The 12279-nt window shown below is 37.6% G+C and overlaps 1 protein-coding gene across 22 annotated transcripts in view; it reads right to left on the reverse strand.

The window, feature by feature from the left end:
- The window catches only part of LOC117994137 (gastrula zinc finger protein XlCGF57.1-like), a 120567-nt gene that overhangs the window by 51299 nt on the left and 56989 nt on the right, over positions 1-12279 (reverse strand). For 2 of the 22 annotated variants that reach the window (XM_069507725.1, XM_069507710.1), the window contains 2 exons: positions 11641-12235; positions 10063-10200 (listed from right to left, as the gene is read on the reverse strand). The exons of 16 other annotated variants lie outside the window; for them this stretch is intronic. In XM_069507725.1, the coding sequence (XP_069363826.1) occupies positions 11664-12235 (572 nt within the window). In that variant the 3' untranslated portion in view covers positions 10063-10200; positions 11641-11663. Of the gene's footprint in view, positions 1-152; positions 1374-2028; positions 2738-3715; positions 4573-9368; positions 10201-11640; positions 12236-12279 lie in introns of those variants that run through there. 4 more of the 22 variants (XM_069507717.1, XM_069507719.1, XM_069507733.1 and 1 more) reach the window with 4 other exon arrangements.

Genomic DNA, 12279 nt, shown 5'->3' on the forward strand with positions numbered 1-12279 from the left:
CTCAAACAGATTGCAGGAAACCGCCGACTACCAACAGCGCAAGAAGTCGGAGTGTATCTCTACATGGGACCTATGTCCAACAGTGAACACCTATCGCTTACAACGACGATGAACACGATCCCACTAGAGAGTGAGCGGTTGTCAAAATAAATTAAAACAGTTTTTTATACATACAAAATTTTATTACTTTGAAATTGCCTTAAAACTATAAACGAAATCTTTTTTTACAGCTTTAGTAACTTATCTACGACCACTCTAGTAGTACGCTGAAGCTCGATATTAAATTTTCACTTCTCATGCTTGTAAAGTTCTTCTTAAGGCAGTGGTCCAACCGCGAGAAAACGACTAACTATCGGCGATTTTCTCTCTCAAGAAACGCACAATAAATGTATATTCCGTGTAAACGAAAGAGATGTATATATCAAAAGTTGCTCTCTGACTGTTCACACGGCGACGACTCGCTTTACAAGTTTTGTCGCTGAGCAACGAGCTTTCAGAAATAAACTCGCTCTGCGATATTCTCTCTCAAAGCCAACATGATCCAAACAAACATCCAAACAAACGTTATGATTAGGTAGATAAGGATTAGGCTAATGTATTAATTATTATTAAACCCAATACAGTCTGGGTGTTATTTTATTAAAAGTGATTCTGCTCTAAAATTGTTTTTGGCAACTCAATTTTATTATTATTATATTTTTGATCAGAAAACGCATAAAAATTGCAAAGCATTCAATTGTGAATTTTGGCACTGCATGCAGCGGCAATTTACCGGATGCAGCCACTTTAGCTGCGGCTCCCGGTTGGGAAAGCAACATTGGGATGTTTCTTCGTCATGTGGTATTTCAAACTGCTGTGCTGTACAAACGCCGCCTGGCATATCCGACATACTTCGGGCCTCATATCGATGTGTACCATCATGTGAAACTGCAGGTATTTCTTTCGCTTGAAAGTCTTTTCGCATAACTCACACTGGAAGGGTCTATCCGGCTTATGTTTAGCCATGTGTTGATTTAGTTTATAGCTGGTAAAGAATCCTAAATCACACAGTTCGCATCGGTGCTTCGATTCGCCCATATGGTAGAATTTTTGGTGCCGCAACACTTGGGAGTTATACCCGAATTTCTTTCCACAAGCGCCACATGACGGTAGGGGAATTCCGTGGCATTCCTCCATGTGGAAAGGACGTAAGTGCTGCTTGACTTTTATATCGCATAGATGACAGCTGCGTGATTCTGGTCGCTTCTTGAGGTGCACATTTTTGTAGTGTTGCGCGAAATACTGCTGTTTCTTGAAAGTTTTGCTGCAAACGTTGCAGGTGAAACATTTTTCGCCGTCCTCGTCGAATGTGTAGTCTACGTATATCGCTTGACCTAGAAAAGATACAATGAAACATATATTTACATGAACTTGTTCAACTGTAATGAGAATAGAATAGAATAGAATATATTATTTTTATTTAGGTAAACTTTTACAAGTGATTTTGAATCGTCAACTAGTTTAATTTACCACTGGTTCAAAATGCCGTTCCTACCGAGAAACAACACTTATGTTTTAAAACATAGTGTAAGCACAGTGAACTATTAGTTCACAGACAAAGTACAAAGTAATGACACACGATCAAAGTTGTGAAGGACTGCGCTAGAAGGAGAGAGTGGAATTTAGAAAATCGAGATGGGGGTTGAATTTCCGAAAATCCTGGAACACGTATTTCTTCATTTGTGACCGAAAACCCAAATACCAGTTTTTATGCAAATAACTTGAAAAATGACGGACTTTCATACAAACTTTAATCTCGAAAAATCCTTTCTTAGTGGATACCTACTTTTTACAAAAAACACACCCTCAAAATTACATGTCTCTAGGACCAGCGGTTTAGGCTGTGCGTTGACATAATATAAGTCAGTCAGTCAGGACTTTAAATTTTATATTTAAAGATTTGGTACAGAGGTAGCTTGTAGCTCGAAAATTGATTAACTCACCACCAGGTGAGATTACAGTCAAGGGTATCTGAATAAATACTTCAAACTAATTAGGTAATGAAACATTTTACTAAGTAGTAGTAGTATTCTATAAATTCTAAAATGATAATATCAGTTTTGTTATAGGCAAGGTTTGGTATAGCCTGCTAGGCTGGTGAAATCTATTCACGATAAGTATCAACTCTCCAGCGACTCCAGCTGAATATTAGGATGCCGCATCATCATATGAGTCTTCCAATTGCCTTTCTGAACGAACGTCTTCTGGCACATCTGACAAGCGTATGGCTTCACATTATCGTGGATCATGATGTGTCTTTGTAAATGCTCCTTCGCTTTAAACCCCTTTTGACATATGTCACATATGAATGGTTTTTCCGGCTTATGTTTGATCATGTGCTTATTTAGCCTGCCCGAATCAAGGAACAACTTGTCACATAGGTCACATCGGTGTTTAGATTCTCCCAAGTGGAAAAACTTTTGGTGCTCTAGCACGAGATACTTTTTGGCGAATTTCCTTCCGCACGCGCCGCAAGATGGCATTGGAACTCCGTGCTTCTTCTCCATGTGACAGGCTAATTTCGATTTAGTGAATCTTTTGTCGCAAAAACGGCAACGTCTCAAAGTTAATTTAAGATGCACTTGGCGGTAGTGTTGGCTGAAACTGTTCCGCTTCTTCCAGACTTTGCTGCAGACATTGCAGGTGAATGTCGATATACCGTCCTCTTCGACGGTAAGCGTGAAGTCATCGGGTGGTCCTAGAAAAGACAACGAAAAATGTAATCAGCTACCGCAATCTTTTTAGGAAATACTAATTTATCGTTTAAAAGTAACAGTCGTTATTATAACAATAGAGTAAAAGTTTGTAATGAACAGGAGCGCACACCGAAACACACACAACTTTCTAAATACGTCTCAAATACGGCTGTACTAAATACGTATATGCCAAGTACGGTCGGTCTCAGAATTCGAGCAATTCTGTAAAATTTAGCATGAAAAAGCAGGTTTCTAGAGCCAGGAGTTTAAGCTATAGGGAAGTTGATACGTCAGTAAGATACACCTTGTCTGTAAGACACACCTTGTCAGTAAGATACACCTTGTCAGTAAGACACACCTTGTCAGTAAGATACACCTTGTCTGTAAGACACACCTTGTCAGTAAGATACACCTTGTCAGTAAGACACACCTTGTCAGCAAGATACACATTGTCAGTAAGACACACCTTGTCAGTAAGATACACCTTGTCAGTAAGATACACCTTGTCAGTAAGATATGCCTCGTTGGCCTAGTGGTTAGCATGTTCGATTATAAAAGACTAGGTCCTGGGTTCAAATCCCGCGTCGGACTAAAATTACGGTTTGCTCTGTCAAGAGAATCTCGATAATTATCACCAATACCTTGCTGGCAAAACGGTGACTCGAAAGTGAAGCGTTAGCAGACCCCCCACAAGGATGACAGACAACATCAAAGGAGCCGCAGCAAGCCACGGGTTATAGGCAGCGCAAGAAGCAGCGTTTGGAAGCCCCAACAAGAGCGCTACCGCGTTCACGTCAGATTGAGATGACAATCGGGGTAATGAGGCGGGGAGACGCCGCGCGCACACCCGCACATCACCCGAGCTCGCCCGCTCTGGGTTAGCGCGGGGGCTGTGCGGGTGTGCGGGGCATTCCCTACCCGAATGATCCCTCTTTCTAGTAAGGAAAATTTGTCAAATTAAATAAAACAATGTTTTTGATAAGTATGGAATTTTATTAATTATCAGCCTTAAAACTATTTATAATGAAACATTTTACTTAGCAGGAGTACGGGCACTCTATAGCACAGTTGAAGCTCAAAACTAAATTGTTGTCGATGCATGTATACTGTGGCCAAATCGTAGGATTAATAATAACATCCTAAGTAGCCGACGATATCATGAAATGGTGGTATTTAATGACTAGTTCAACTGCTTAGGCTAGTTTAGCGTTTAAACTAACGTGAGTGATTTCCATTCTAAATAATATCTGTCCCGGCTATTATTATTATTATTATGCTTAGGCTAGGTTAGGATGGTGCTTTATCATATGAGTCTGCCAATTGCCTTTCTGAACGAACGTCTTCTGGCACATCTGACAAGCGTATGGCTTCACATTATCGTGGATCATGATGTGTCTTTGTAAATGCTCCTTCACCTTAAACCCCTTTTGACATATGTCACATATGAATGGTTTTTCCGGCTTATGTATGATCATGTGTTTATTTAGCGTACTCAAATCAGGAAACCACTTGTCACATGGTTCACATCGGTGTTCAGATTCTCCCAAATGGAAAAACTTTTGGTGTTGCACCACGAGATGCTTTTTGGGAAATTTCCTTCCGCACGCGCCGCAAGATGGCGCTGGAATTCCGTGCTTCTTCTCCATATGAAAGGGTAATTTCGATCTAGTGAATTTGACGTTACAAAAACGGCAACATTGCAAAGTTAATTTAAGATGCACTAGACGGTAGTGTTGGCGGAAAATATGACGCTTCTTCCAGACTTTGCTGCAGACATTACAGGTGAATGTTGTTGTACCGTCGTCTTCGATGGTAAGCGTGTAGTCGTCGAGTGGTCCTGGAAAAGACAACAAAAACTGTATTTACGGGTAACATTGTAAACGTGTCAAAAACATATGTCAATACCAATTTTAAAATAAGATAAAAACGTTCTTCATTTATGTGTTCAACAAAAAAAAATCAAAACATTAGACATTTCATTAATATACAACAGCATTTTAAAGCAGGTGAAGTTTTTCAGTCTAGATACAGATAAATGTTAATTAAAAAAATATGTTTTGGCTTTGTTTTGCATATTTCTTCTTGATTTAAAAACCACTTTGATATTTACCACTTCTTGAGATTTTCGTGTGAAATTAATTTTTAAATGAAAATAGACACTTTTTCTCCAAATTAAACTATTGCTCGACAAAAATATGGCCTAAGGAAACAGACAGAACTTTGCACTTTTAGGTAAAAAAAAATATTTCAGGTTATGACCAATGATTTAAGAAATTTATGAAGATATCTTATTAATAAAACAATAGATACATATTTTTATAGGAAACTAGAGGGGATGCCCGCGACTTCGTCTGTGTGGATTTAGGTTTTTTAAAAATCCCGTGAGAACTCTTTGATTTTCCGGCATAAAAAGTAGCCTATGTCCTTCCCCGGGATATAAGTACTACTACTACTTGTATCAAATTTCATCAAAATCGGTTAAACTGCTGAGCCGTGAAAAGCTATAATAATTGCAGTTATAATTTTTTTTTTCAAAGTTATAGGAATAAACCGTATTTACTAAATAAAATGTTCCGTTCACAAAGTTACCCAACGTGGCATGATAGCTGTCATAGCACAAAAATCCGATTTAAAAACACCTACGACTTTTTACCTTTTGTTTTGTATTGCAAATTGTTTATTAACCTCTAGGAACACCTAATTTCACAAAATACACCATATTTACTATTTACGCAAAAAAAACTTAATGGTATCCTGAAAACTCCTACTACTATATTATAAGTTACCCGTGTATACTGTGTGTGTAATGGCCGTAGCTTCCCATCCGACCAGACCAGAGAAAATTAAGAAATTATTTTCCAAATAGGGTCATAAAAGAGTAATTTCTGCTGGAAAATATTTTTTATGTTAAAAAATTTAAAAATATTTGTCGTTTACTCATAGTGACGTCATTATTCGCTTTACGTTAATAATCAAATTATGTTAAACATAAATAAAAATAATGGTTTCTTAAAAATTATTCTCTTTTATAATAAATCCTAGCCCCATCAACTACCACTATACAAAAAATCACATCATTTTATAACTGCGTTCCAAGACCCTATTGCGCCTGTCGGAAAACGAACCTGGACCTTACCTTTATACCAACTGCTGGAGCCCACCACTGCGCCAAGAGTTCTTTTACTAGACATTTTGTCGAGGGTTAATTGTTTGACACTTTCCGTAGTCTACGATTAAATGAAACCACAATAAATTCAAAATTCTTTGCCCTTCTATTCGGAGGTCACGCATCGCTAACTTAGTTATGTGCATTTGAAATAATAATTTAATTGCTTAAAATGCACATGGCTCCAAAAGTTAGAGTTGCATGCGTGGGATCGAACCCCCGGCCTCCTGAATCGGAAGCCGCCGTCCTAACCACTAGGCTATCACGGCTATATAAGTGGTATATTATTTTCTAGTAGTAGGTACCTATAGATCGAACTAGCTTATACTCGCGATACTATACATAAACTTTGAACCCCCATTTAACCCATTTAGAGGTAGAATTTCGAAAAAACCTTTCTTAGTGGACACCTACTCTTTACAAAGAACACACCCTCCAAATTGCATGTCTCTAGGACCAGCGGTTTAGGCTGTGCGTTGATTAAAAGTCAGTCAGTCACGACCTTGAATTTTTAACCGACTTCAAAAAAAGGAGGAGGTTCTCAATTCGTCGGAATCTTTTTTTTTTTTTTTTATTTTTTTTTTTTTATGTATGTTCCCCGATAACTCGAAAACGCCTAGACCGATTTTGAAAATTATTTTTTTGTTTGAAAGGGTATACTTCAAAGTTGGTCCCATTTCAATTTGGTGAAGATCTGATGAACATCTTCGAAGATAGATACTGGAACTCCTCAACGGATAAGAGTAAATTGCTCGCGATCAGTGTAATAGCTTAGTAAACAGTAGACTTTTAACCAGTCATAGCATAATTCCATGGGGCCACTAAAAATTGTGAAATAAAATTTTTTTACAAAAAAAATAAAAACCGACTTCGTTACACAAACACTAAAAATTGAAAAATAATTTAATTTATTACCGAATATATTATGTATACAAGAGTTAATATAGTTCCATAATAATATTTTTTTGGGTCGGTGCCAATGAGGTGCCATTGTGGAGTCCCATAAAAATATGAAGTCTAGACGATTCGCGCAGCTAAAGCTAATTGGCACCGGCACCAAAAAGTATTATTATGGAACTATATTAACTCTTGTATATACATAATATATTCGGTAATAAATTAAATTATTTTTCAATTTTTAGTGTTTGTGTAACGAAGTCGGTTTTTATTTTTTTTGTAAAAAAATTTTTATAAATACAGAAGATAAGAAAATTCTATGTTATGTTCTAAAATATTTATTTTATCGAAAATCTTAATTTCTAAACAATCTAGATAAGTACAGTAGGTACCAACGTAGCTAAGTAACAGATATTTATATTTATTTAAAATTGAAAAAAAGTTTTATTCATTGTTATATTTAGGTACCATAAATTAAATTTTGAATTTAGATTCGAGATTATTGGATTTATAGTCAAACTGAAAATTGCGGGACCAAGAGGATCACCCTGCTGACAACCCACTGCAGAATCCAGAACGTTTTCCCCATACATTAATTTTGAAGGGGAGCCATAACATTGCCACATATTATTCTCTAAAATTTCTGGGATCTGTTTTTGAATTTCACTTAACATGGCTCCTCTGTCGACCGAATTAAAAGCATTACGCACGTCAATCTTAACAAAGACGTCATAATCCTTAGTATTTAAAATTATTTATACAGGGTTACAGGAAAATAGGACACGATTCTGTTAAGGGGTTATAGTACAAGACATTAGCTATCAAACAACCCCTAAAGTGCTTATGCGAAAGTGTATCGTTTTCGAGTTATTCATTTTTTTATTTTTTTCTTGATAAAGGGGTGTTTGCCACTTTGAAAAATAATAAAAAAAAAGGAACAATGTATTTCATCAGATTTTTTTTTATTTCTTGCTAGTACAAATCCTTGTTAATCATAAACTGTTACAAAACAAGTAAAATCTTCAAGCATTTTAAAATTACAGCCCAAAAACTGTACAAGTTTTCGATTTTTAAATTTAATTCTTTGAATAACTAGCAAATTTTCTGTAAAAATTACTATGGCACTTATCCTGCGGATTATTTTAAAAATATCTACGTTTTGTTAGCTATCCATTGGTCCAAAAAAATTATAAAAAAAAATCATAAAATCAAGAAAAAATTACACAACAAAGAGACCAGGTAAAAAATTCTAACAAATGCTATTGCCAAAGAATTAAATCAGAATCAATGTAAAAACGAGTTTAATGCAAAATCGTTAAAGATTATTTTTCAATGCGGTCACAAGGTAATATAAAATCAGTCAAGTGCGAGTCGGGCTATGTACAGTTTTTGGGCTGTAATTTTAAAATGCTTGAAGATTTTTCTTGTTTTGTAACAGTTTATGATTAACAAGGATATGTACTAGCAAGAAATAAAAAAAAAATCTGATGAAATACATTGTTCCTTTTTTTTATTATTTTTCAAAGTGGCAAACACCCCTTTATCAAGAAAAAAATAAAAAAATGAATAACTCGAAAACGATACACTTTCGCATAAGCACTTTAGGGGTTGTTTGATAGCTAATGTCTTGTACTATAACCCCCTAACAGGATCATGTCCTCTTTTCCTGTAACCCTGTATAGATATTCCTGATGAATATTGAATATTTGCATGGATAAGAATATGAAGGTCGCTTATACTAATTAGTAATAATATTATTTTAAACATCCTATTTAGGTACACATATTCATAAAATAAATTTTATTTCAGTTCAGTAATCTACCTTAATAGGTACTTTATAGTTTTTACATTTGTTTTACTCGTATTTACGAAATGATAAATGGCGCTGCATAAAACAGTATAGTGTGAAATGTCAAATATGTAACATCGTTTTTACAAAATATCGCAGTTATAAAACATGTTTACCATGTCACATAAATGGGATAAATGCTAACATCAAAGCCATACAAAATATTTTGTATCGCGATAAAATCGCTATGATGACGCTGGTTCCCTGGGAACGGGGACGGGCGCTAATGTGGGACGCAACTTGCGTTGACACATTGGCCCCGTGTCATATCAGGAAGACAGCGTCAAGACCGGGAGCCGCAGCAGAAACAGCTGAAAACGGCAAGCGGCGCAAGTATGCCTCTCTTATAGAGAGTTACATTTTTGTGCCGTTTGCCGTGGAGACCCTGGGGCCATGGAGTCTTAGTGCAAAAAAAAATTTACGAGACATTTCACCGCGATTAATAGCCTCATCTGGTGACAGAAGGGCTGGCTCATTTTTTGCGCAACGGATCAGCCTGGCTGTCCAGCGCGGAAATGCAGCCAGTATTCTTGGAACCATTTCACGCGGTCATGATTTATATAGTAATTAGATAAGGCTAGCTAAAAAAAAATTTTACACAATAAATATAACTATGATAAAAATAAATCATTTCTCAATGATTATTCAAAGTCAAAGTCAAATGTTTTATTCAAAGTAGGTAATAAATTACTCTTTATGATGGTCGGTTGTTGCATTTGTAAGATGATGATGTTGTAGTGATAATTTTTACGCGAACTTAAAACTAAAGCTACGAGGGTTCCAAACGCGCCCAGGTCCAATAAGTTTGGGACGCATCTTCAAGTGGACATGGCAGTTATACTATTTGCTAGAGCAAAGTAAATTTAGCCAAGAGTAAGTGTTATCAAATATGGTTTTTGAAAATGACGAGGAAACTCTCAAATTTTCTGGAATACTTCCTATGTTCGTCTTTATAATGTAAGATATCTGCGCCTTTCACCAAGATTGGTTGAGCAATTGAAAGGGTAACAGACAGACAAGCTTTCGCATTTATAGCGTTACTATAGATTAGTTTCGTTTCTGACTATGTATCAACAGATGCCGCCTCAAGTGCTTCTTCCATTTGAACGTCTCCTCACACAAGTCACACTTGAACGGCCTATCATTGGAATGCTTGATCACATGCTGCGCCAGATTCCCTCGAGAAGCGAAGGTCTTGTCACAAATGTGGCAGTCGAACTTCCTCTCCCCCATGTGGTACGTTTTCTGATGCCTCAACACTTGGAAGGGGTAGGAGAACTTTTTCCCGCAAGCGCCACAAGATGGCGCTGGTACGCCGTGGAACTTTTCAAGATGGTGGGCTCTCATGTGCGCGGCAACCTTCTCCTTGCAATAGTAACACCCGATAAGTTTGGGGCGCATCTTCAGGTGGACATGTCTGTAGTGCTGTTTGAAAAAGTCGCGTTTCTTGAACGTGTTGGTGCAGAGTTTGCAAGCGAAGACGTCAGTGCCGTCGATGTCTTCGGTTCGCATGAAATACTCGTCAAAACTCCTGTCGATGTTACGTGCCTTGCCTAAAACAAAATTTTCTGGTTTCATTTCTGGTGCTATGCAACGGAATCACTACATGGTTTAAAGTATATTAAATAAGTTCTTTCAGATTGCCACATGCCATTTAAACAGCTATTTCTCAGAAAATCATAGAAATTTTATATGAGTTCTTAGCCACCAACAGATAAAATTACCTCGGAAAAAGTCATAGGTTAGATTAGATATAGTCGGCGACAGGTTGAGATGACAGTTGGGGTGGGGACGCCCCGCACACCCACACAACCCCCGCGCTAACCCTGTGTTGGTGTGCATACCCCGATTGCCATCTCGACCTGTCGTGTACTATAGGTATGTATTACCGCCTGATTCCTTTCCTAGTATAAAATACAAAAATACTTTTTTGGTCTGGTTGGAAGCTTCGGCCATGGCTACCACCCTAGTGGTAGTCATGTTGCCAAGCGATTTAGCGTTCCGGTACGATGCCGCGTAGAAACTTTTCGGAATTATGTGCGTTTTAAGTACCTAATTAAATATCACTTGCTTTAATGGCGAAAGAAAACATCGTGAGGAAACCTGCATGCCTGAGAGTTCTCCATAATGTTATCAAAGGTGTGTGAAGTCTACCAATCTGCACATGGCCAGCGTGGTAGACTATGGCCAAACCCTTCTCACTCAGAGACCCGTGCTCTGCAGTGAGCTGGCGATGATACTAATATTATAAAGAGGTAAAGTTTGTAAGTGGCTGGATGAGGAAAGCTGAGGACCGGGTGTGGTGGCGCTCTTTAGGGAAGGTCTATGTCCAACAGTGGACATTCACAGGCTGATGATGATGATGATGATGAAAGTTTGTAAGTTTGTTTGTAGGGGGTAATCTCTGGAACTACTAAACCGATTTTGAAAATTCTTTTACCAGTAGAAAGCTACATTATTCCTGAGTGACATAAGGCTATATTTTATTTTCAAAAAAATTATAGATCTACCCTAACCTAGCTACCCGTGCCAAGTCGCTTGTTTAATATAATGTAAGTATGGAAATCCAATTAAAAGAATTAGCTCCAATTAAAAGAATAAGCTTCTGTTAGAAGATATGGACAGTGAAAAATATTTCAACGTGAGATTTGAACCTACAAGATTTCCCACAGAAATACTGAAAAATTGAACATACCTAGCTATACCTAATTATTTGCTTAGACGCTCGATTTCTTACTAACAGACAGTTTCAGGTTCAAATGTGTCATTTCGTGTTTTTTAAGCGAAGAAACGTTTGTCACAGATTTCACAAACTACCCTCCTTTCACCTAAATGAGCTTTTTTCTGGTGCTGCTCTAATTCGCAGGGGTAACGGAACTTATTGTTGCAAATACCGCATACTATGAACATGGTACGAACGAGAAATTTGAACCTACGAGGTTATGGCTTCAGTCACATACTGTAACATGTATCTACAAATTTAACATACTTACAGAAGTCAGAACCAATTATTTGCTTAGATGCTCGATTTTTTACTAACAGACAGTTTCAGGTTCAAATGTGTCATTTCGTGTTTTTTAAGCGTACTCCTCTGCACAAACGCCTTGCCACAGACTGAACACCCGTATCTTCTGTCCCCAGCATGTATCCTCAGATGCTCCTTCAAGTTGTTCTCCCATCGGAACTGCTTGTCACATACACCACACGAGAACCTCCTCTCCACAGAATGTGTGGACATATGCAACCTCAGACTTATGATATCGAAGAAACGTTTGTCACAGATTTCGCAAACTACCCTCCTTTCGCCTAAATGAGCTTTTTTCTGGTGCTGCTCTAATTCACAGGGGTAACGGAATTTCCTGTCGCAAATACCGCAAGTCGGAGCTATTATACTATGTTTCTCTTCTAAATGCTTCCTTCTTTGGTGCGTGGGTATTTTTAGCGGGCAATATGGACACTTGCGGTTTTTGGGGCGTCTTTTTAAATGCACGAACCGGTAGTGTTGCGAGACGAGCGGTTGGGACGCGTAGGATTTCTCGCAAACGATGCAAGTGTATGTGTCGTTGGTGATCGTGTAATAGATCGGACCTAGAAAAGAAATTTAGTGTTACTATCGATTTTTGTAATATTGA

The sequence above is a fragment of the Maniola hyperantus genome, chromosome 26, assembly GCF_902806685.2.
Source record: "Maniola hyperantus chromosome 26, iAphHyp1.2, whole genome shotgun sequence".
NCBI classification, from domain to species: Eukaryota; Metazoa; Arthropoda; class Insecta; order Lepidoptera; family Nymphalidae; genus Maniola; species Maniola hyperantus.